General features: G+C 40.2%; 2 protein-coding genes and 1 long non-coding RNA gene across 11 annotated transcripts in view; 1 reads left to right on the top strand and 2 right to left on the bottom strand.

Moving 5' to 3' along the window:
* The window catches only part of usp19 (ubiquitin specific peptidase 19), a 29,207-nt gene extending 23,839 nt beyond the window's left edge, over positions 1–5,368 (bottom strand). For 2 of the 5 annotated variants that reach the window (XM_023825842.2, XM_023825845.2), the window contains exons 1-2: positions 5,002–5,368; positions 3,170–3,452 (exon numbers count right to left, since the gene is read on the bottom strand). In XM_023825842.2, coding sequence (XP_023681610.2) covers positions 3,170–3,311 — 142 coding nt within the window. In that variant the 5' untranslated portion in view covers positions 3,312–3,452; positions 5,002–5,368. The remainder of the gene's footprint in view (positions 1–3,169; positions 3,453–5,001) is intronic. The other 3 variants (XM_023825848.2, XM_023825849.2, XM_023825843.2) reach the window with 2 other exon arrangements.
* Positions 5,369–5,484: 116 nt separating this feature from the next.
* On the top strand, positions 5,485–20,522 carry LOC111851176 (uncharacterized). Of its 2 annotated transcripts, XR_002839959.2 has the most exons (3): positions 5,485–6,418; positions 19,463–19,525; positions 19,849–20,522. It is a non-coding gene; the product is annotated as an uncharacterized lncRNA (long non-coding RNA). The 2 variants fall into 2 exon arrangements; XR_011991994.1 differs by lacking the exon at positions 5,485–6,418 and having other exon boundaries at positions 18,873–19,525.
* lamb2 (laminin, beta 2 (laminin S)) overlaps positions 13,497–20,574 on the bottom strand; it is a 39,229-nt gene continuing 32,151 nt past the window's right edge. For all 4 annotated transcript variants that reach the window (XM_023825839.2, XM_023825840.2, XM_072713096.1 and 1 more), the window contains 9 exons: positions 19,989–20,173; positions 19,544–19,785; positions 18,671–18,874; positions 18,142–18,286; positions 16,457–16,664; positions 15,955–16,096; positions 15,682–15,858; positions 15,137–15,296; positions 13,497–14,936 (listed from right to left, as the gene is read on the bottom strand). In XM_023825839.2, the coding sequence (XP_023681607.1) occupies positions 14,800–14,936; positions 15,137–15,296; positions 15,682–15,858; positions 15,955–16,096; positions 16,457–16,664; positions 18,142–18,286; positions 18,671–18,874; positions 19,544–19,785; positions 19,989–20,173 (1,600 nt within the window). In that variant the 3' untranslated portion in view covers positions 13,497–14,799. The remainder of the gene's footprint in view (positions 14,937–15,136; positions 15,297–15,681; positions 15,859–15,954; positions 16,097–16,456; positions 16,665–18,141; positions 18,287–18,670; positions 18,875–19,543; positions 19,786–19,988; positions 20,174–20,574) is intronic.

Here is a 20,574-nt window from a genome sequence, read left to right as displayed (position 1 = left end):
TTAACTCCAAGAGAGCACTAAAAGTTGAAATCACTAATTTGCAGGATAGTAAGGGACTTATAATTGATAATAAAATTGATATAGTAAATGAATTTAATGATTATTTTTCAAGGGTGTTCACAATGGAGAACACAAGTAACTTACCACCAATTAATACGAATACAGCATCGTCTATGACCAATATATGTATAACTGAGGTTGAAGTGATACTAAGCCTAGCTAAACTCAAAATAAATAAATCGCAGGGGCCTGATGGCATCTTACCTATAGTTTTAAAAGAGATGAGGGATATTATTAGCCAACCTTTAACTTTAATATTCCAGAAATCGTTATCTGCGGGTGTGGTACCATCAGATTGGAAGCATGCTAATACAACACCCATATTCAAAAAAGGGGATAGAAGTAATCCAGCAAACTATAGGCCAATCAGTTTAATTAGCATTACTGGAAAAATAATGGAAGCTATAATTCAAGTGAAAATGGTAGATTACCTAGATGCAAATAACATAAAGGATAGCCAACATGGATTTAGGAGAGTTAGATCTTGTTTAACAAATCTATTTAAGTTCTTTGAGGAAGCTACAAGTGAAATTGATCACAAAAAGGCCTATGATGTGATTTACTTAGATTTCCAGAAGGCCTTTGATGTTGTCCCCCACAAACGGCTCTTGCTAAAGTTTAAAGCTGCAGGGATTTTAGGAACTGTGGCAGTTTGGATCAAAAACTGGCTAACTGACAGGAAGCAGCGAGTAGTTATTAGAGGCACAATGTCACAGTGGGCCTCCGTTCATAGTGGGGTACCGCAGGGTTTTTAGGACCACTATTGTTCCTAATTTACATTAATGATATTGACACAAATACATACAGTAAATTGGTTAAATTTGCAGACGACACCAAGGTGGGCGGTGTAGCAGATACTGATCTAGCAGCAGAGAGGCTTCAAAGAGATCTGGATTTAATTAGCGAATGGGCTGATACTTGGCAGGTGAAATTTAACACAGATAAATGTAAGGTAATCCATGCAGGGAGCAGAAATATAAAGTACAGATATTTTATGGGTTCCACTGAAATAAAGGTAGCTGATTACGAGAAAGATCTAGGTATGTATGTTGATGCTTCCATGTCCCACTCTCGCCAGTGTGGGGAAGCAATAAAAAAGGCCAATAGAATGTTGGGTTATATCTCTAGATGTGTGGAGTTTAAGTCAAGGGAGGTGATGTTATATTTATATAATTCCTTGGTAAGACCCCACCTAGAATACTGTGTGCAGGTTTGGTCACCATACCTCAAGAAGGACATTGCTGCCTTAGAAAAGGTGCAACGAAGAGCTACGAGAATGATTCCTGGTCTTAGAGGAATGTCTTATGAGGAGAGGTTAGCGGAACTGAATCTGTTTAGCCTTGAGCAAAGGAGACTAAGGGGGGATATGATTCAGGTCTATAAGATTCTAACGGGTCTGGATGCTGTTCACCCAAATGACTATTTCAATATTAGTCTAAATACTAGAACTCATGGCCATAAGTGGAAATTAGCGGGAGAACATTTTAAAACAAATTTGAGGAAGCACTTCTTTACACAGCGTGTAGTTAGAGTATGGAATAGTCTTCCTGCTAGTGTAGTGGAAGCTAAAACCATGGGTTCCTTTAAATCAGAGCTAGATAAGATTTTAACAACTCTGAGCTATTAGTTAAGTTCTCCCCAAACGAGCTTGATGGGCCGAATGGCTTCCTCTCGTTTGTAAATTTCTTATGTTCTTATGTTCTTAATGTTTTGGTGTGGAATTTTTTTGCTTTATCTACAGTACATTTAGTAATACTTTCTTAGGGGCCATGATTACTGTAAGCAGTGATAGCAGCAAACCAAAGAGGAAAGTAGTAAGAGTAACTAAGACTTAAAAAGGAAATTATAATACATTTTTTCATGTATTAGTTTTATATTGATTGTTAAATCTTTTTATTACTACTTAGGTAGGTATATAAGTTTAAAGTTTAAGTTATTTGGAGGTCTGGAACCAATTAAATTAATTTACATAATTTCTTATGGGGAAGTTGACCACATCGCAACTCGACCAGCCTTCTAGAACAAAATGAGTTTGTGTTCCAAGATACCACTGCACTCCATTTCCCATTAACCCTCAGGACCATAAAAAAAAAACGAAAGAGTAAACTGGGCAATGGTGAAAGGCTTCCTGGGAATTGTATACAATTGGCCAAACCAGGAAATGGCAACACTGTTACTTGTGTGGTGCAGACTCCCACTACTGTCAACACAAACCTTATAAGATGAGTCATGACTCTTGTAAGAATAAAGACAGCATTTAAATCAACACAGGGGACAAAAGGGAGGTTTTTATGAGCAATTTAAAAGCATGATTCGGTGGAGTTCAAAAGCCATAATCGGCAGAAACCATCATTAGACAACAGGTGTGGGTGCGCAGTAATAATGGCACCAGGTGTAAAGGTTTTAGGGCTGAGGAAGCCTATGTTTCAGGAATTTAGCCAAGAGTGAGTACCACTACCTATGATTAGGAACGTTAAGCATACGAGCCAATACATTGCAATTATCAAGCACTCCATTTGTAAAAGAGAGACTCAAAATTATTATACCATACAGTAAACACATCTGCCATGATAGAACCATTTTTACACATTCAATACAAATCGCTAAAATATGCGCTCTGAGGAATCACACTTACCAAATAATTTTTTAATTCAACAGACAGAAAACATTCACATTAACTCTTTCCATTATATACCTTACCAACATTCAGCCTTCTGAAATATCATTGTTGACTCCTTGCGAAATCAAATAGACAACATGGTTTAAATGCTGAGTTTTCCATCATATTTGCGGTATGAATCTGTGATAGAGAATTTCAAAACGATGGCATGTTCTAGACATACATGAGCAAAAACTGAGAACAGAATTATTAGCATCAAACCAGTGGGACACATGAAAATTCTACAAGAGTGACACTTAACAGTGCTGGGACTCAAAAGTGCTGAGGTGCAGGTGCAGAAAGAATATGCAGAGAAATCCACTGGCCTATGATAAAACCTTAGCTAAGCTTAAAAGTTACATGGCACTAATGTAGAATGCCACATTTTTTATCAGGACAGCCTCAGTTTCCGGGAGATGAGGCACAGAGCTGGCTCACTAGGGACCATACCTTTCTTTGCCTCATCACTGGCAGTGCGCTTGGCCTCCTTGCTCTCCTGGTTAGCCTTGTCCTTCTGCTTCTTCTTGCTGGCACTGTCCTCAGTCCCGCGTGGGGCTCTCCGTCGGCCCGACACCTCGGAACTACTGGCCATCTTCAGCCACTTGCTGCTCACCGGCTGTCCGGCGGCGGTGTCGCTGCTGGGGTCTGGTTCTGGGGCGTGGCGCTTTCTGCCTGGTCCAGCTATCTTGGCGACTTTACAGGACAGAACCCTCCCAAAACTAAATTAAAGGGCCTGGAAATTATTGGAAGTGAGTGCAATCATCACAAGAATGTAAATCAATATGATTCTATATGATCGAGATTAAACACTATTTGTTGTTATACCACAACAGAATTAAAAACTGCACATAGCAACACAACTAATTGTTCAACAAAAACAGTGCAAGTGTCAATGTAATTTAAAACTTTTAAATTCATTTTTAAACAAAAAATAATTAATTTTGATCAATACTGGTTACAGGTTATCACTTTTTTCAGAGGATGGATTAACTGGATACACTAATTTAAAAATAAAACTGACCATAAAACAATCTAATTTCTTTTTATTGAGGGAACACTACTTTACATCATTTGCATAAGTCAACTCAGATTTAATTATGATACGTCACTTAGTAACTTGGAAAGTTGTTGAACAATGAAACTATTAGGTAACCACTAAAGTGTCTCAAGTTTTACTGGTGTTTCTGTAACGTTACAGTACTAACTGGCGTTTAATGACTCAAGCTACATCATGGTCAGAATATAATTAACCAATTAATTAATAGTTCATCAAAAAAAGCATAATTAACCATTAACAGGACCAAGAATGAGAACCTTTGTTATAAACCATAAAAGATAAACTTAATGAAAAGAGTTGACCAAAGCTTTCATTCATTTTGGCCTGTATTTTGTTAAACTCCTCAGACATATTAAACTTGACTGACAGCATATAAATGGAGTGATGTAGGCAGTGCCCAGCTTGTAAACATTTCTTTGTTATTAAAATATACAAAGTTTATCCAAACTGTGTTGGTTGTGTAAGTTTACATTTATAATTTGGCCTTAAGCATATGATCCTTATAAACAAATTCCCCTTATTTTACACATTTAAAGCGTATTTATTCGTTTACACCTTGTGAGGAAGCACCGGCATCGTGCCTGTTACTCAGCTTTCATGACAATAACCGCGTCATACACATGGCATACAGCATACATACTTTCTCCACAACTTGGAAGATTTCCATTACCGACAATGACGGGCAAGGCAAGTCTTACTTCAAAAGGACAAACAACTCAGGATTTTTCTGAGAAGATCGGGGAAATCGCACGGTTAACTTAACGTGACAGTGGAGTGTACCTTTGATGTCGTATTCTCACGCAGGAACGGATAGCTAACCACCTAGCTAGCAACTTATGATGAGCCCGGGTTAACCAGCAGCGATATACATTCTCTCTGACAAGTGTGCCTAGTTATCTGCAGTATTCCACATGCTCGCTTCATTTGCTCTTCACCTGCTTTCTTCGGGTCCCTACTGCAATGTATGTGCCACAGGCTACTGAGTGACACTGGCGAGACATCTGGGTTATAGCTAGCTAACTGGCTTACTTGCTAATAATGCTAGGTAGCTAGCTAGCTATCGGTCTATAATACAGCGCTTAGCGTTAGCAGGCTAGGCGAAACGGTTCGGCTACTTGTGTAACGTTAGCAAGCTAAGACAGAGGCGGATGTCACAGTAAACTAACTAGGGACCATTCGGGAGAACAGCAACTTAATTTAAGTGTCGATGACAAGTCGTACTCACAGAGTTTAAGGCAAGATACGTTTGCGAATGTGTCCTTCCCTTCGGCCACTGATTCGGTGCACCCGGCAACTCCAGCCCGAGGCTCAGCAAGCCGGGAGCGGGCCGCAGTTCGCCCCTGTCCGGAAAGACAGGAAACTCCGCACTCCGGTCTTTCTAGAAGATTCTACCCAGGACCCATCTCGTTCATGTTAAAAAAAAGCAGACAAGAAAAATGTAACAGCAGGGTGCTCAGGTGCAAGTGGGGTCCGGTCTTCTCAACTTCTCAGTTTTTGTGCGACTAGTAGTGGTTTCTGTAGACCCCAAAATAAACCCAGCAGACAGAATGAAAATGAGAACCCGATGCCCCCCCGGACACGGACAGATACACACATACAGACAGCAAGCGACGACCGCTTCCTGAATGCAGGGCATCACGTGATTCGGGAACCCTGCCCGCTTGCCGTAATGCATGGGGAAAACTGTAAGGAGCGCAAAGCCGCACTTTGCTGCAGTTCGTGAAAATTTCCCTCGCTTTTTCAGAGGCACTAATTAAGCAAATAAGCAGTGAGTTACATGTAACGGCGTTACGTAATTTAATTACAAAAAAATGTAATTGTAATCCGTTACAGTTACTAGAGAAAAAAAGTGTAATTAAATTTACTTAAGTTACTTATGGAAATATTCATGATTACAATTTTGGTTACATCATGAGATTGTATGCAAGACGTTGCTTTTCATATTCTTCTTATGCAAAACATCCTCCTTTGCTATTTCCCTCCACAGCCGAAAGTTTGAAACGATTCGATGCTTCTGATTGGTTATCCTGTCGCTTCTACATTTGCAGCCAATTCTGCTAATTAACTTGCCGGAGCGGTCTGAGTTTCTGTTGCAGGCAATGACAGACAAGGAAAGGAATGCATTCCATTGCTGGAAATATAAAAAACATTTCCAATACATTACGGAAAAAGGCACAAATTTAACTGTGCAATGCAGTGCGTATTTACCAGCTGTAAAGATGTTGTCCACATCTAAACAGTCCATGTCCAACCTAAGGAAACATCTAGAGGTAAGTGCAGCTTATTGTAACTGCAAACAGTCATATTAAACAAAGCAGGGAAGACATGCCTACCTTCAGCGTGCCACACGTGCTTCTGAAGTGTAATCCCCCATACACACTGTGTGTCATGACCTGCTCGTCCGATCCTCCTGTGTGCCACGCCCCCCTCGTTACCTCGTGTTAATTCCCGACCCAGCCCGCCACGGCGCAGCCACTGCCACCAGCCTCACACCAGAGGAAGAAGAGGCCAGAGGAAGCCCTACCAATTAACCTGGAAACCACTTCTCTCTCTCTCCAGCTTCTTTTTTTTAGGAGGAACCCCTCCAAATTATGGAACCGTGGAAGTTCGCTCCGGACGTCACCACCGCTTCCAGCCTGCAGGTACCCCTCGCCAGCCCCGCCGACGAGATGCCGCCGCCCCTGGCGGCTTATCCTTTGCGGGTGGCACGCCTGGCCCATAAAGGGGCCAGCATGGTAAGGGGCGCTATCCCATGGGTCCCGCGGACTTTTAAAGGGACAACGCCCGCTTTTTTTTTAGCCCCGACCCAGGCGACAATTGTCGATGTGCCTGATTTGCTCGTCCGAGAGTCGGCGGCTGCGGCGCCCCCTGCTGGCCGAGAGTCAGCGGTCGCTGCTGCACTGCCCGAGCTCCCTGCTGCCGCCCGGACTCGCGACATAACACTGTGTGATTTCAGCATCTTATAAAATCATTATCTATCACACTGTGCGATACGGATCTAATAATCTTAGCTATAACAGGTATGCAGAGTGAACGACGACAATTAACACCAACTCAATCATAAGATCCAGCGCATAGGACAACAAAACAAAATGTAAACACTGACAGCATGCGTGAGTACCGCGCTTTAAAACCACACTGGCACTTCTGATCACGTTGACAGAAAATGTGCCGTCGTCCTTCAATATGCTAAGGCAGGGGTCTCCAACTCCAGTCCTGGAGAGCTACCGTCCAGTAGGTTCTTTTTTTAACCCTCCCCCCCAAGTTACTGTATATTTCTTAAAGTCTTTTTTTATTTTCAAAATTACCAAAATAAAAAGGTCAACATTCCAAAATCCAGTATTTTTTACTGCATTTTTAAAATTTGTACAGTCAAACAATGTATTAAATACAGAAATATTTTGTATTTACATTTACAGTTCTTTTTCTATATTTGACACGGTATTTTACCTGATTGTTTTTTACGGTATTTTTTCGTCGCCATTTAAGGTATTTTTACCGTATTTTTTTACAGGCATTTTTTACAGTGTACTGCTGTAAGGTAAACACTACCAGGTTTTATTTATAAATGGTTAACGGTTGAGAATATTCATTCATATTTTAGAAAAGTAATCAAATGTAATCAGTTACATTACTTTCATATAGTAATTGAAATAGTTACACTACTATTACATTTTAAATAGAGTAACTTGTAATTGTAACGAATTACATTTCCAAAGTAATCTTCCCAATACTGCAAATAAGTAGACCTATTCGCCCTGTACCCTGGCACAGGCTGGGCTGTGAGGGGGTGTCCATTAGAGCTTGGTTAGCTAGTGGGAGTGGAGGCTGGGGGACGTAACCTGCACGAGTGGGGGACGTGAGCTGTTTTCTGTAGTTGGGTGTGTGTGATTCTTAACCAATAAACTTCATCCTTGGAGCTGTGTGCCTTTGCCTATTCCCGGTGTACTACAAGGGTTGGAGGGTTGTGCCTGTTGCGGCACTGTTACATAAGTACTTAGGGGCAGCGTGTGGCTCAGTGGGCTAAGCCTGTGTGCCTGTAACCACAAGGTTGCCAATTTAAACCCAGCCTCAGCACGGCTGTGGGTCCTTGAGCAAGGCCCTTAACCCCCAGCTCCCTGGGCGCCCTAACAGGTGGCTGCCCTTCGCGGGCAGTTTACTTTACAAAGAGCAATTAAGTTGAGGGAGGCATAAAGACAATTTCCCCACGGGGATCAATAAAGTATCGATTATTACTATTATAAAAGGGTTCCAGACTTGACTACAAGGAACTACAATCGAGTAGAGTTCCTGCGGTGTGAACATAGAGTAGCCTATATTACAGAAGTACCTGGTTTCAGAAAAAGATTCTGGTTCCAGGAAAAAGTTTCTGCGGTGTGAAAGCTCCTTTATTAAAACGTACACAAGTTTCAACATATTGTGGGATGGAATTAATAAAACGTGATCACGATTTAACTAAAACGTTTTCGGCAAGTAACTTGTTACATAGGCCTACGAGGATAACGTCTCTTATGTCAGATGAGGAAAAAAAAAACAAGATAATGTGAGCGCTTGTCATTCATTTTTTCCATTTTTAATTTGAGCACAAAATCGGAAATCGGAAAAGAAGTCGAAAGCAGAATTCATGAGTGCGAGAATTGACTACAGAAAGTTGATTGACAGCTTGTCCTTTTATTAAAAGCAATACAGCAAAATTAAAAGAAATCGGGAAAAGTAAAAGGATCTGGGCCGGTATGCATAAAACTTCCTAAGAATGATTAATTAATAAATAATAATAATAAATTATGCAAAAAATTATGGGTCAAACGCAAAACTCATAGCAAGATATTGGATCCTGAAAGAAAATCAAACTGGACGACAAACAAAACGGTTCTTTTGGCACAGTTGGTGCTTAAATGGAAGGAGGTAGTGCGAGGAAAGTTTGGCCCAGCTATTACAAGCACGGAAAAAAGCTATTGCAAGCTCCGTAAATGCTGCGTCACCTACAGTATATAATGTTTTATCAACCTCGCGAAAGGAAATCACAGTTTATAAAGCAAGCATGCAAGCTACAGGTTTGTGTAATTACTTATATTGCTCTTATGACCTCGCTATAATAGATGATGATGATGATAATAATAATAATATTAATAATAATAATAATAATAATTATTATTATTATTATTATTATTATTATTAATAATAATAATAATTATTATTATTCTATAATAATCTATAATAATAATAATAATTATTATTATTATTATTATTATTATTATTAAACGTAGCATCATTATTACTTAAGTAATATTACTGTACTGTATTAAGAACATAAGAACATAAGAACATAAGAACTATACAAACGAGAGGAGGCCATTCGGCCCATCGAGCTCGCTTGGGGAGAACTTAACTAATAGCTCAGAGTTGTTAAAATCTTATCTAGCTCTGATTTAAAGGAACCCAAGGATTCAGCTTGCACTACGTTATCAGGAAGACTATTCCATACTCTGACTACACGCTGTGTAAAGAAGTGCTTCCTTAAATCCAGTTTGAAATGTTCTCCCGCTAATTTCCACCTATGGCCACGAGTTCTTGTATTTGAACTAATGCTGAAGTAACTATTCGGTTGAACAGCATCCAAACCTGTTAGAATCTTATAGACCTGGATCATGTCCCCCCTCAGTCTCCTTTGCTTGAGGCTGAACAGATTTAGCTCAAATAACCTTTCCTCGTATGACATTCCTCTAAGACCAGGAATCATTCTTGTGGCCCTACGCTGCACCTTTTCTAAGGCCGCTATGTCCTTTTTAAGATATGGTGACCAAACCTGTACACAATATTCTAGGTGAGGTCTCACCAAGGAATTGTATAATCTTAGCATTACCTCCCTTGACTTAAACTCCACACACCTGGAGATGTACCCCAACATCCTATTGGCCTTTTTTATTGCTTCCCCACACTGGCGAGAATGAGACATGGAAGCATCAACATACACACCAAGGTCTTTCTCATAATCAGCTACCTTTATTTCAGTAGGTCCCATAAAATACCTGTACTTTATATTTCTGCTCCCTACATGGAGTACCTTACATTTGTCTATGTTAAATTTCATCTGCCAGGTGTCAGCCCAGTCACTAATTAAATTAAGATCCCGCTGTAGCTGCTGAGCCGCTAGTTCAGTATCTGCTACACCACCCACCTTGGTGTCATCTGCAAATTTCACCAGTTTACTGTATATATTGGTGTCGATATCATTTATGTAAATTAGGAACAAAAGTGGTCCTAAAATTGAACCCTGCGGTACCCCACTATGAACGCAGGCCCACTGTGACATCGAGCCTCTTATAACTACTCGCTGCTTCCTATCCGTTAACCAGTTATCAATCCAAGTCGCTACAGTTCCTAAAATACCTGTCGCTTTGAGTTTAAGTGAGAGCCTCTTGTGGGGAACAACATCAAAAGCCTTTTGGAAATCTAAATAGATGACATCATAGGCCTTCTTATCATCAACTTCCTGAGTAGCTTCCTCAAAAAACTCCAACAGATTTGTTAAACAGGATCTACCTCTCCTAAATCCATGCTGGCTATCCCTCAAAATGTTATTTGAGTCCAGGTAATCTACCATTTTCTCTTTGATTATAGCCTCCATAACTTTACCAGTTATACAAGTTAGACTGATTGGCCTATAGTTTGACAAATTACTTCTATCCCCTTTTTTGAAAATGGGCGTTATGTTGGCATGCTTCCAATCAGAAGGTACCACACCTTCAGATAAGGATTTTTGAAACAGTAATGTTAAGGGTCGGCAAATAATATCCCTCATCTCTTTTAACACTATAGGTAAGATGCCATCAGGGCCCTGTGATTTATTTATTTTGAGCTTAGCTAGGCTTTGCAAAACATCAGCTTCAGTTATATATATATTAGTTATAGACGATGTTGAATTAGTAATAAGAACTGGTAAGTTACTAGTGTCCTCGACAGTGAATACCCGTGCAAAACTATCATTGAACTCATTTACTATGTCAATGTCGTTTTCAATTATAAGACCCTTACTATCCTGCAGATTAGTAATTTCAGCTTTTAGAGCTCTTTTAGAGTTAAAATACTGGAAGAAACTTTTAACGTCATCCTTAGCCTCCAATGCGATCTTCCTTTCGACATTCCTTTTAGCTCGTCTAATGTCATTTTTTAATTCAGCCTGTAGATTTAGATACTCTTGCTTTATTATGTCATCATCAGTTATTTTCCATCTCTGGAACAAAGCCCTTTTCCTCCTTACTTTATACTTTATGTCCCTATTAAACCACCTAGGTTGCAATTTCCTAGATTTATTCTTGCTAGAAACAGGTATGAAGTCCTCTTGTACTTGCAATAATGTGCTTTTAAAAAATTCCCATGCCTCTTCAACAGTTTTGTTATTTAACTCCATCCAGTTCACGGTTTCTAGTTTTAATCTCATACAATTGAAGTTAGCCTTCCTAACATTATATATTTTTGATTTGGACTTTGCTCTTCGGGCACTAAACTTAACCTCAAATTTAACCATGTTATGATCGCTACTGTCAAGTGGTTCTAAAACATCTAATTTACCAATCCTGTCCTGGTTATTAGACAAAACAAGATCAAGAATGGCATCTCCCCTGGTAGGGGTGTTAACAAACTGAGTAAAAAAACAATCCTGTACTAATTCCACCATCTCAAGTTCATTTTCAGAAGAGCCAGCAACAATGTCCCACTGTATCCCCGGTAGATTAAAATCACCCATAACTACCACATCATTTTTATTGCTCATAATCCTAATATCACTGTATAACAATATTATTACTGTAAGTGCATTTTTAGGTGACGTAGGAGATTGTATCCGGTTCCTAATTAGGTTGGTAACAAAAAGAATGCCCTCATGATCGAGCCTGTACCTTTTTATCAATTCATTATTGTCGTACGTCTGCAGTACGCCCTTTCTTTCACGGAAAGTGCGCGGTCTCCGTCTTCGTGCGCGTACAGTAGTGCTGCTGCCATCGCGCAACTCCTAATTGGTTTAGGAGTCCTCTCCAGCTCTCAAATAATTTAGGAGCTGAGACCAAGTCTTAACACTTAAGAATGTTTATGCATGCCACTTATTCTTAAGTCTGGGAGTAGGAGCAAAATCACGTCACTCTTAGAATTGTGACGCATTTAAGAGTGAAATTTTACTCTGAGAAGTTTTATGCATACCGGCCCTGGTAAAATAAAAAGCAATACGGTTATACGAAAAGCAATACGGTAAATGTAAAAGAAATCCGGTAAAATTACAAATATTCCGGCAAAAATAAAAGCATTAATTTAATTATTCCTTTGTTTAATTTCTTTTTCTCATCATTTTTTTGTTTAGTATTTGTTCAGTATTTATATTTATATATTTATATTTATTTAACTTTATTGAACATTTATTTCCTTATTCTTTTACATATTCATTCTTTTTTATGGCTCTCCTATAACTCCATTATATGCTTTATTACAAAGATTCGGGCAAATATATTTATTGCCGTAAAACCCATAGTATTCGTGCACATAACTTTAACTTCCGGCTTTGCGGCCGCGTTTTCAAGAACACAGATGACCAAAGAAAGAACACAACATAATTAATTCGAGAGTGAAAAGTAGCAAATTGAGAGTAAGAAAAAAATTAACTGTTCCCAGATTTTAGGGATTTTATGAGCTCGATTTATCATTCTCTGGACACGTTAAACTGAAGTATGTGCTCGTGTTGTGTTTTTTTTTAATTATTATTTCCCTGTCAATCAGGAGTCAGGATCGAGCCGCTTATATAGATTTTCAGTTTGAGTCTTTATTGCAACAGCGAGGTTACAACCAAGGCTGGTCTCCTTGCAGGAGTGTGTCCCATTGCGAATTAGACTGATTTTTATACACTTTTCATATCTCTTATCAGGATATTCGTCACAGGGGTTTTCCAAGCATAATTTTTCTGGATCATTTGCTATTATTGTGCCTCCTTTTCCAGAGCTCTGATGTTCCTCTCACCTGTGTGATAAGGCTGCCAATTATTTATTTTATTATCTAGTCACTCTGGAAAAACATGACTGGGACAATATTGTTACTTTAGTTTTGGTGAAGAGCCCAGAACTACAGAGGGAAAGCAAAACATAAGTTTCACTCATAAAAAATAACAAGTTTTGGCAGTTTTAGCTGGTCCTGAGATGATTTGCCACAGAACGTAATATTCTGGGCCTTCAAAATAGTCATAAGCTGCGCTAATTAAGTACATATTCATACATCAAAGGCTAACATAAGATAGCTAACGGATATAGAAACTTCTAAGCCAAGACAAAATGTTAATTCATACTTATTTTTAGTAACATCGCAATAATTGGTCTGCATTCTCTGAAGGTTACAAGGTCACACTCTACACAGTTTACATCCGCTTCTGGTTACATCTTCTTAATAGTGTCCTAATGATTTACATTCTCCATGTGTTATGCAGCGCTAAATAATATTCCATACACAATTTTGTGATTTAGTACATTGTGCGCACAATAATAACAATATTAATAAAACTGTCTGTGGCCCCTCCAGGGCTGTGTGTGTGTGTGTGTGTGTGTGTGTACGCATAAAACATTATTGACACATTTATTAATTTCTAATTGATCCATCCAGTAATTCTAGAAATTGGTTGGGGGTGTGTGGAGAAAGTATAGATTATATGGGGGATGAACAGAGGAATGGATGAGTTATCAAAAATGAGCTTTTCCCATATTTATTTGCTTTACAGACCAACTAACAATTACACTAAAATATACGACTGAAAATTAACTAAAACAAGGAACGCTTTCGCTGTAAAGGTACACAATGTTTTCTTATTATTGCAATTTTATTAGAATGAATTTACCTGGAGCTGTAACAGATGCTCTATAGGACATACTTGCTTAAAGTATTTGCTACAATGTGTAAAATTAACTGTGCCACACAGCTTCAAAGATTTTATTGCATAAGAGAGAGTTGATGTAAGATGTGCATACTTTAGGAATAAAAATATGTTATGTCTGTTATCTTTTTCTGACTTGGTCATATACTCCCCAATATGTACAAATACACACCAGCTGCTCTGTTTCAGATGAACCTTCCTCTCATCAGGCTGGTCATCAGAATTCCAGATTTCCCACATGTCATTATTTCCATAATTGTAATCTGAATGCCTTTTTATATCATATTTTTCGAGATGCTTAGTAACATCTATCATCCAAAACTGACTGTATTTAACATCTGGTATATCAAGTTATATGTATTCTCTTTGGTCTTTTAATGACTAGGGTTAAAAATGATCTGTTATTTAAAGAGTAATTTAATAGCATCAGATATATTGCTGCAATTGTAAATGTGATGGCTGATCAGAACTTACTTGTACATATTTTTTTTATTGTTAAACTTTTTAAAAATATATAAAACATTCTATGCATTTCATAAGTATGTTGTGCTAAAAACAAAAGAAATTCAAACTTAAAATAACTTTTACTCACTGCCTTGCCTTTATAAATGGGACTTCCATTTACTGCATAACTAAGGTAAGAAATACTGTTTTTTTCATACAATACTATCATCCTTTGTACTAGTTTATTCTTCTTACTTGTCATACCTTCGAATGCATGAACTCTGTCATACTACCTGTGTAGAGCAAAGTTTAGCCACACTCGTCTGGCAAGGTAACAATTCAATGAAGGCACAATATAATTCAGAACTTCTGTGAAAATTCTGGTCCTTGGGGGCTGCTGCTGGTTTTCATTTTAAGTCATTGTTTGATGCCTAATTTCAGGTGGTATTTCATGACAAAATCTACCAATAAAACCTAGCTGCAGGCCTCAAAGACCAGACCCAGACCATTCTACTTTGAACGCAAAAGACTAGTTTTTTTGGTTGCAGTACCCCACATCGTCCACTAGAATGCAGGGTTTACAGATTCAGCACAGTGACATTCTGTGGTTTTAGTCCACTTGTTGTTTGCAGTAAAGTGCAGTCCAGTCATGACTGAGTGGACAAAGGCTCGTTGTTACTGGCATGTATTATAAATTTGAATTTGCTTGTTGATGTCATTGAGGATGGCCTTCATTTTGTCTTCCAGTCCATCAAGCTGCCTAGCTTTTCCCTCTAGCATCTTCTGATTGTCCTCATAATTTTTCTCCAGTTCTAGAAGGGAAATTTGGGGATATCAATGAAAGTGAACAGATAGTACAGTTCAGCCAATGAGATGAAGGGAGCTACTGGCTAGCCAGTAAGATAAGGGGAGCTCCTGACTAGCCAATGAGAAAAAGGGGAGCTCCTGGCTAGCCAATGAGATAAGGGGAGCTCTTGGCTAACCCGAAGGCTCAGTGGGTAAGTTCACACACCTGCCAGCCTCTGAAGCTTGTTCTGTGCATTCTGTAGCAGCTTTTTGGCTTCGTCCCGTAGTCGCTCCGCCTTCTTCTTTGCATCTTGCACCATCTTGGCCTTGCGGTCCACTAGGTCCTGCGCTATCCGGTACTTGTCTGTTAGCTCGCCGTCCAACACCTATCCAGCACAAACAAGGAGAAGCAAGGCTTGTGAGGGCAGTCACGTGGTGAACTGGGAGATCTGCTGTTAGACGAACATCTACATCATGGGGGTAGAACATCAAACACAAATATGGCACGATTCCTTCCGTAACCAAACAAAAAAAAACACTATTTCTCTGGATTTTTTTCCTGCTCCCCAGTCTCTAAATTCATAGTACTGTAAAGTTCTCATATATGTAGCTACAGGAGGACCAGGTATGTCTAACATATCCATAAGACAGACATCACCTATCATATTATGGGATTGCAGCAGCTTCCGGTAATCAATGTATAGAGTAGTTCTGAATTCAGTTAAATGCACTTGCAAACTAACAAAGAGAGCAGCTCCCACACGTTTTCACCTGCTTGGCCTCATTGGCCTTATCCCTCGCCATGGTGGCCGTTTCCTCAGCACGTGATGCTACTAGGCTGTTGTTTGCATGCTTGGTCTTCAGGGCCTCAATCTGCCGGCTGAGGTGGCCCAGGTGATCCATGGCATCATTCAGGTCTTTCTCCCTGGCAGAGGTCTCAGAATTCACCTACACACGAAGCCAAGCAGTGAGAACAGGCTGCATTGGAATTGCTTGGGAGTCACAGACCTTCTCAAGCCACCTGTGAACTAAGCAAGTAGGTACCTGCGCTATGCGGTCCTCTGTGCTGCCGATGTCTTCCTGGGCACGTTGGATAGCCGCCTCGGCAGCAGCCTGTGCCTTGTGGGCATCAGCAAGAGCGTGTTTCACTGTTTCCGCCACTGCTTTGACGCTCTCGGCACGGTTCCTTCCGTAACCAAACAAAAAAACCCACTATTTCTCTGGCCTTTTCCTGCTCCCCAGTCTCTAAATTCAAAGTTTATCATATTCTCATAATTGTAGCTACAGGAGGACCAGGTATGTCTAACATATCCATTAGACCAGTGTTTCTCAATCCAGTTCTCGGACCCCCAGCCAATCAGGAACACAGAATAACTGGTTTGGGTTTATTCAGACATGAGAGAGGGCAGAAATTCAAACTGTCTGGGGATCCTTCCAGAAGAGGGTTGGGAAACATTGCATTCGACATCCCTCCTCTCCGTTTATGCTGAATATTTTGTCTTATGCACCAGACTACATCAGTTATGTGTTTAATGCTGTCACTCACTTGGCCTTCTTGGCGTCCTGCAGAAGCTGCCTGGCCTTGCGCACATCGTCCTGCGTCTGTTCCAAGATGGCGTCCACGTTAGACAGGCTGTTGACCTTGTCCTTGATCTCGCTGGCTAAGTGTCGGATCTGCTGAGGGGAGGCTGGGATGGTCAGCTCCAGAACACGGGTAGCCACAGCCTCAATACTGTCCGGATCGGCGCCCTCTTCTGCAGTGACAGAAACAGCTCTTTAAGCCCGTCGTTTCTCAGATTTTCATTTCTTTGACGGTGTGTATCAGGGCCGGTATGCATAAAACTTCCTAAGAATGGTCATATACTTGGACTTAAGAGTTAAAAAAATCTTAGCAAAAAGTAGGACCTAAGAGCATTGTATAAAGCTGCTAAAAGTAACTTTCAGCAAAGTCTAAGCCCAATTCCTAAGTGCTGACGGAGCCAGCATTTTATTTGTAGTCTTCGTGAAATGAAGACTACAAATAAAATCCCGCCCCAAATACTCAACCTAATAGAGGAGCTGCAAGGTGAATATATTAGTAAAATTAAACTGTTAATGTAGAGCTTTATACAACATACCTTTCTGTGATCATACCTTTAATTGGTTATACGAAAATCTACCTAGCACACCACCAATCAATTTCCACTAATAGATGCACATGTTGTATAAATTATGGGTCAAATGCAAAACTCATAGCAAGACATTGGATCCTGAAAGAAAATCAAACTGGACGAGAAACAAAACGGTTCTTTTGGCACAGTTGGTGCTTAAATGGAAGGAGGTAGTGCGAGGAAAGTTTGGCCCAGCTGTTACAAGCACAGAAAAAAACTATTGCAAGCTCTGTAAATGCTGCGTCACCTCGGGCAACGCGTTCAGCAGTGGAATGTAAAAAAAAGTGTTACAATGTTTTATCAACCTCGCGAAAGGAAATCACAGTTTATAAAGCAAGCATGCAAGCTACAGGTTTGTGTAATTACTTATATTGCTCTTATGACCCTCGCTATGATAGATAATAATAATAATAATAATAATAATAATAATAATAATAATAATAATAATAATTATTATTATTATTATTATTATTATTATTATTATTATATTTTTCCAGTTGCCAAAAACTGCCATCATTATCACCTTCAGTTCAACTGTAAGTGCATTTTTCAGGTGACGTAGGAGATTGTATCCGGGTCCTAATCGAGCCTGTACCTTTTTATAAATTCATTATTGTCGTGTGTCTGCAGTACGTCCTTTCTTTGACGGAAAGTGCGCGGTCTCCGTCTGGGTGCGCGTAGTGCAGCTGCCATCATTCAACTCCTAACCGGCTTAGGAGTCCTCTCCAGCTCTCTTAAATAATTTGGGTCTTAACACTTAAGAATGTTTATGCATGCCACTTATTCTTAAGTCTGGGAGTAGCAGCAAAATCATGTCACTCTTAGAATTGTGATGCATTTAAGAGTGAAATTTTACTCTGAGAAGTTTTATGCATACCAGCCCAGATTTTTTTTCACTTAATATTTTTTGTGCAACAGAAAATCACAAGGTTTCTCATCCACGATTTTAATATAAATGTGCCATCTACAGCTCAGTAATTCTTTGAATGATTCACTGCAGTAGTTACAGTAGGCTTCTGACAGTTGCAGCTTTGTCCTCAAATCTACATTGGCTGTTGGTGTTAAACGTGTCGGTACCCACGTGTGAGGAAGTCACGGATCTCCTTGATGAGGTCTCGGAGCTTGTTGTTGGAGTGCTCCACTTTGGCCTTGGTGTTGTTGGCCTTGTCCAGGGCTGCCTGGGCCTTCCCCTTCGCCTCCATCGCCTGCATCTTGGCCTTGGCCACCTGAGGAGCAACAATGAGATATTAACTGGGGAAAATGCCATGCCCATACACCAAATCCTCACCGTGAACTGTAACACTGTTACGAATTATGCAACAGACACTAAAGTGTCAATTTCCATTCTGTTGCACATTATTTATCTGGTCTGGTTATGGAAAGTGTTAATTGAAGAATTACTTAAAAACAACACCACCTGAACATAAAGTAGTAATACTAAAATCCATACATTTATCTTCTACTCTGCTTATACAGTATGGGGACCTGGGCCTTATCTCAAGTAGCACAAGGCGGACACACACACAATTTAGTGAATTCATTATAAACACGAAACCTGTGTAACCAGGGAGACCATACAAACTCCAAGAGTTTGCTCCGCCTGTACTCACTTTCTGGAAGAGCTCCTCCACCTCAGCCATAGCCTTGTTCAGCTCCTTCTCAGCATGTTTAGCCCTCTCAAGTGCGTTGCCTGCAGTTGCCACGGCACCGTTGCAATTTAGACCCCCGCAGTGCCTGTTTCCGTCATCATCGCGGCAACTGGTGCCACCACAGGGGCTCTCATCACATGGCACATCACCAGGAACGCCACAAACCTTTGGATGCAGTGGATAAAATGAAGAATGCAGTGCCTTAAAGTTATTGGCAGCTGCTCTTACTCAGATTTGATAGCAGTGACAGGACAGAAAGGATACAATACAATGCCAAGATGGAATATATGTCAGGTTCAATATGTGATTGGAATTTTGATTTTTTTATGTATGTGAATGATTATGATGTGTATACTTTATCCTCTCATTTACATTTACAGCATTTAGCAGACTTTCCAGAGTGACTTACAACAGTGCTTTGTAGTCCATGACTGTTCTTCGATCTATAAGCTAGACCTAAAATTAACAACTGTCATTAAAACCAAGTTAACGCTAAGTACATTGTGTAAAAACCTTGTTAGGAAAAAACAGCGCACGGGCAAACATTGTTAGTGTTTTTTTTATTTTTATTTAAATGGAAAGAGAGGACAGTAAGAGGGGTATTAGTCTCATAGGTACTCCTTGAAGAGGTGTGTCTTCAGACGACGTTTGAAGACAGTTCTTTTGGTCACATTCCTAACCCACTGTCTGCATCTCATACTTCTTCTCAAGCACTTTTAAAACTGACTGATTTAATTACTCTGCTGACCACAGGATCTGAACTCACAAGAAGATGCAAGTCCTTCAGAACAATGGTCAGAAGTCATTTTTAAAGAGGTTGGTGTTCACCCTGACCTTCTCATTGATCTTCTTCAGGTCCAGCGTGTGTGTCTTGGCAGCCAGGTCCTGCAGGGCGCGCTTGTTGGCGGCATTCTTGCGGTTAAACTCGTCCTTCTTGGCAGCCATCAGGCGCTCCGTCTTCCGCCGCGTGTCCGCTGATTGGGTGACGATGCTCGGCACGTGGGTCGTGGCCAGCTTGGCGAGGCGTTCCGCCTCTCGGGATTTGTTATAGGAGCTGCGGATGCTGTCATAGGCACCTGGTAGGAGCGTGGGTGGACAACACTGTGACGCTCACAAACTTTGTACCTTCTTCTTAACAGAGATCACACATTCTGGAAGTCTCCATGGAAGAAGCTGTATTAATGCCCACCTTTGTGAACAGATGACACTTCCAGAAACCACTAATGCATCCGCTGTTGATGAATTGGGGATGAATCTGCCCATCCCTTAGAAATCTTACCCAGAAAGTTGGAGTTCTTCAGAATGTCCAGCTGGTGGCTAAGCTGGTCAGAGGTCAGGTTGAGCTCCCTGGCCTCTCTCTCCAGGGCACTTAGCTGGCTGCTGGCCTCATAGTTGCCGTCCTGCAAGTTGGTCAGCTCTGACTCCAGGCGATTCAGCCTCTCTGTAGTCTCACCAATTCGAGCCCTGGGAGAAAGTCATTTGAGTAGAGGAGGGGAAGATTGTGACTGATACTAGTGCGAGGACTAATTTTGATAAAACATCCTTGCACCCCCCCCCCCCCAAAAAAAACCCTTTAAAATATAATAATGTTATTAAAATTTAAAAGTGCTAAAACTGTTCTTTTGGACTGAGGTTAGGAATCATTAATTGAATTAATGTGAGAGTTAATGGGAAGTTAATTGAGTTAATTGTGTGTGGGGGGGGGGTGTCCCCACAATGTGATAAAACCCTGTTATTTTAAATTTGGGACCACAAGGGGAAAGTCATTTTTATACAAATCTGTGAATGCAATAAAAAAAAAAACTAAAAACAAGTCTTGTATTTTGTTTGGTTAATTATGGTTAAGGTCAGGGTTGGGTAGGGAC

Source organism: Paramormyrops kingsleyae, chromosome 6 (assembly GCF_048594095.1).
Source record: "Paramormyrops kingsleyae isolate MSU_618 chromosome 6, PKINGS_0.4, whole genome shotgun sequence".
NCBI classification, from domain to species: Eukaryota; Metazoa; Chordata; class Actinopteri; order Osteoglossiformes; family Mormyridae; genus Paramormyrops; species Paramormyrops kingsleyae.
Note: the sequence above shows the minus strand (reverse complement) of the source record. Positions and strands in the feature narration are given on the sequence as shown.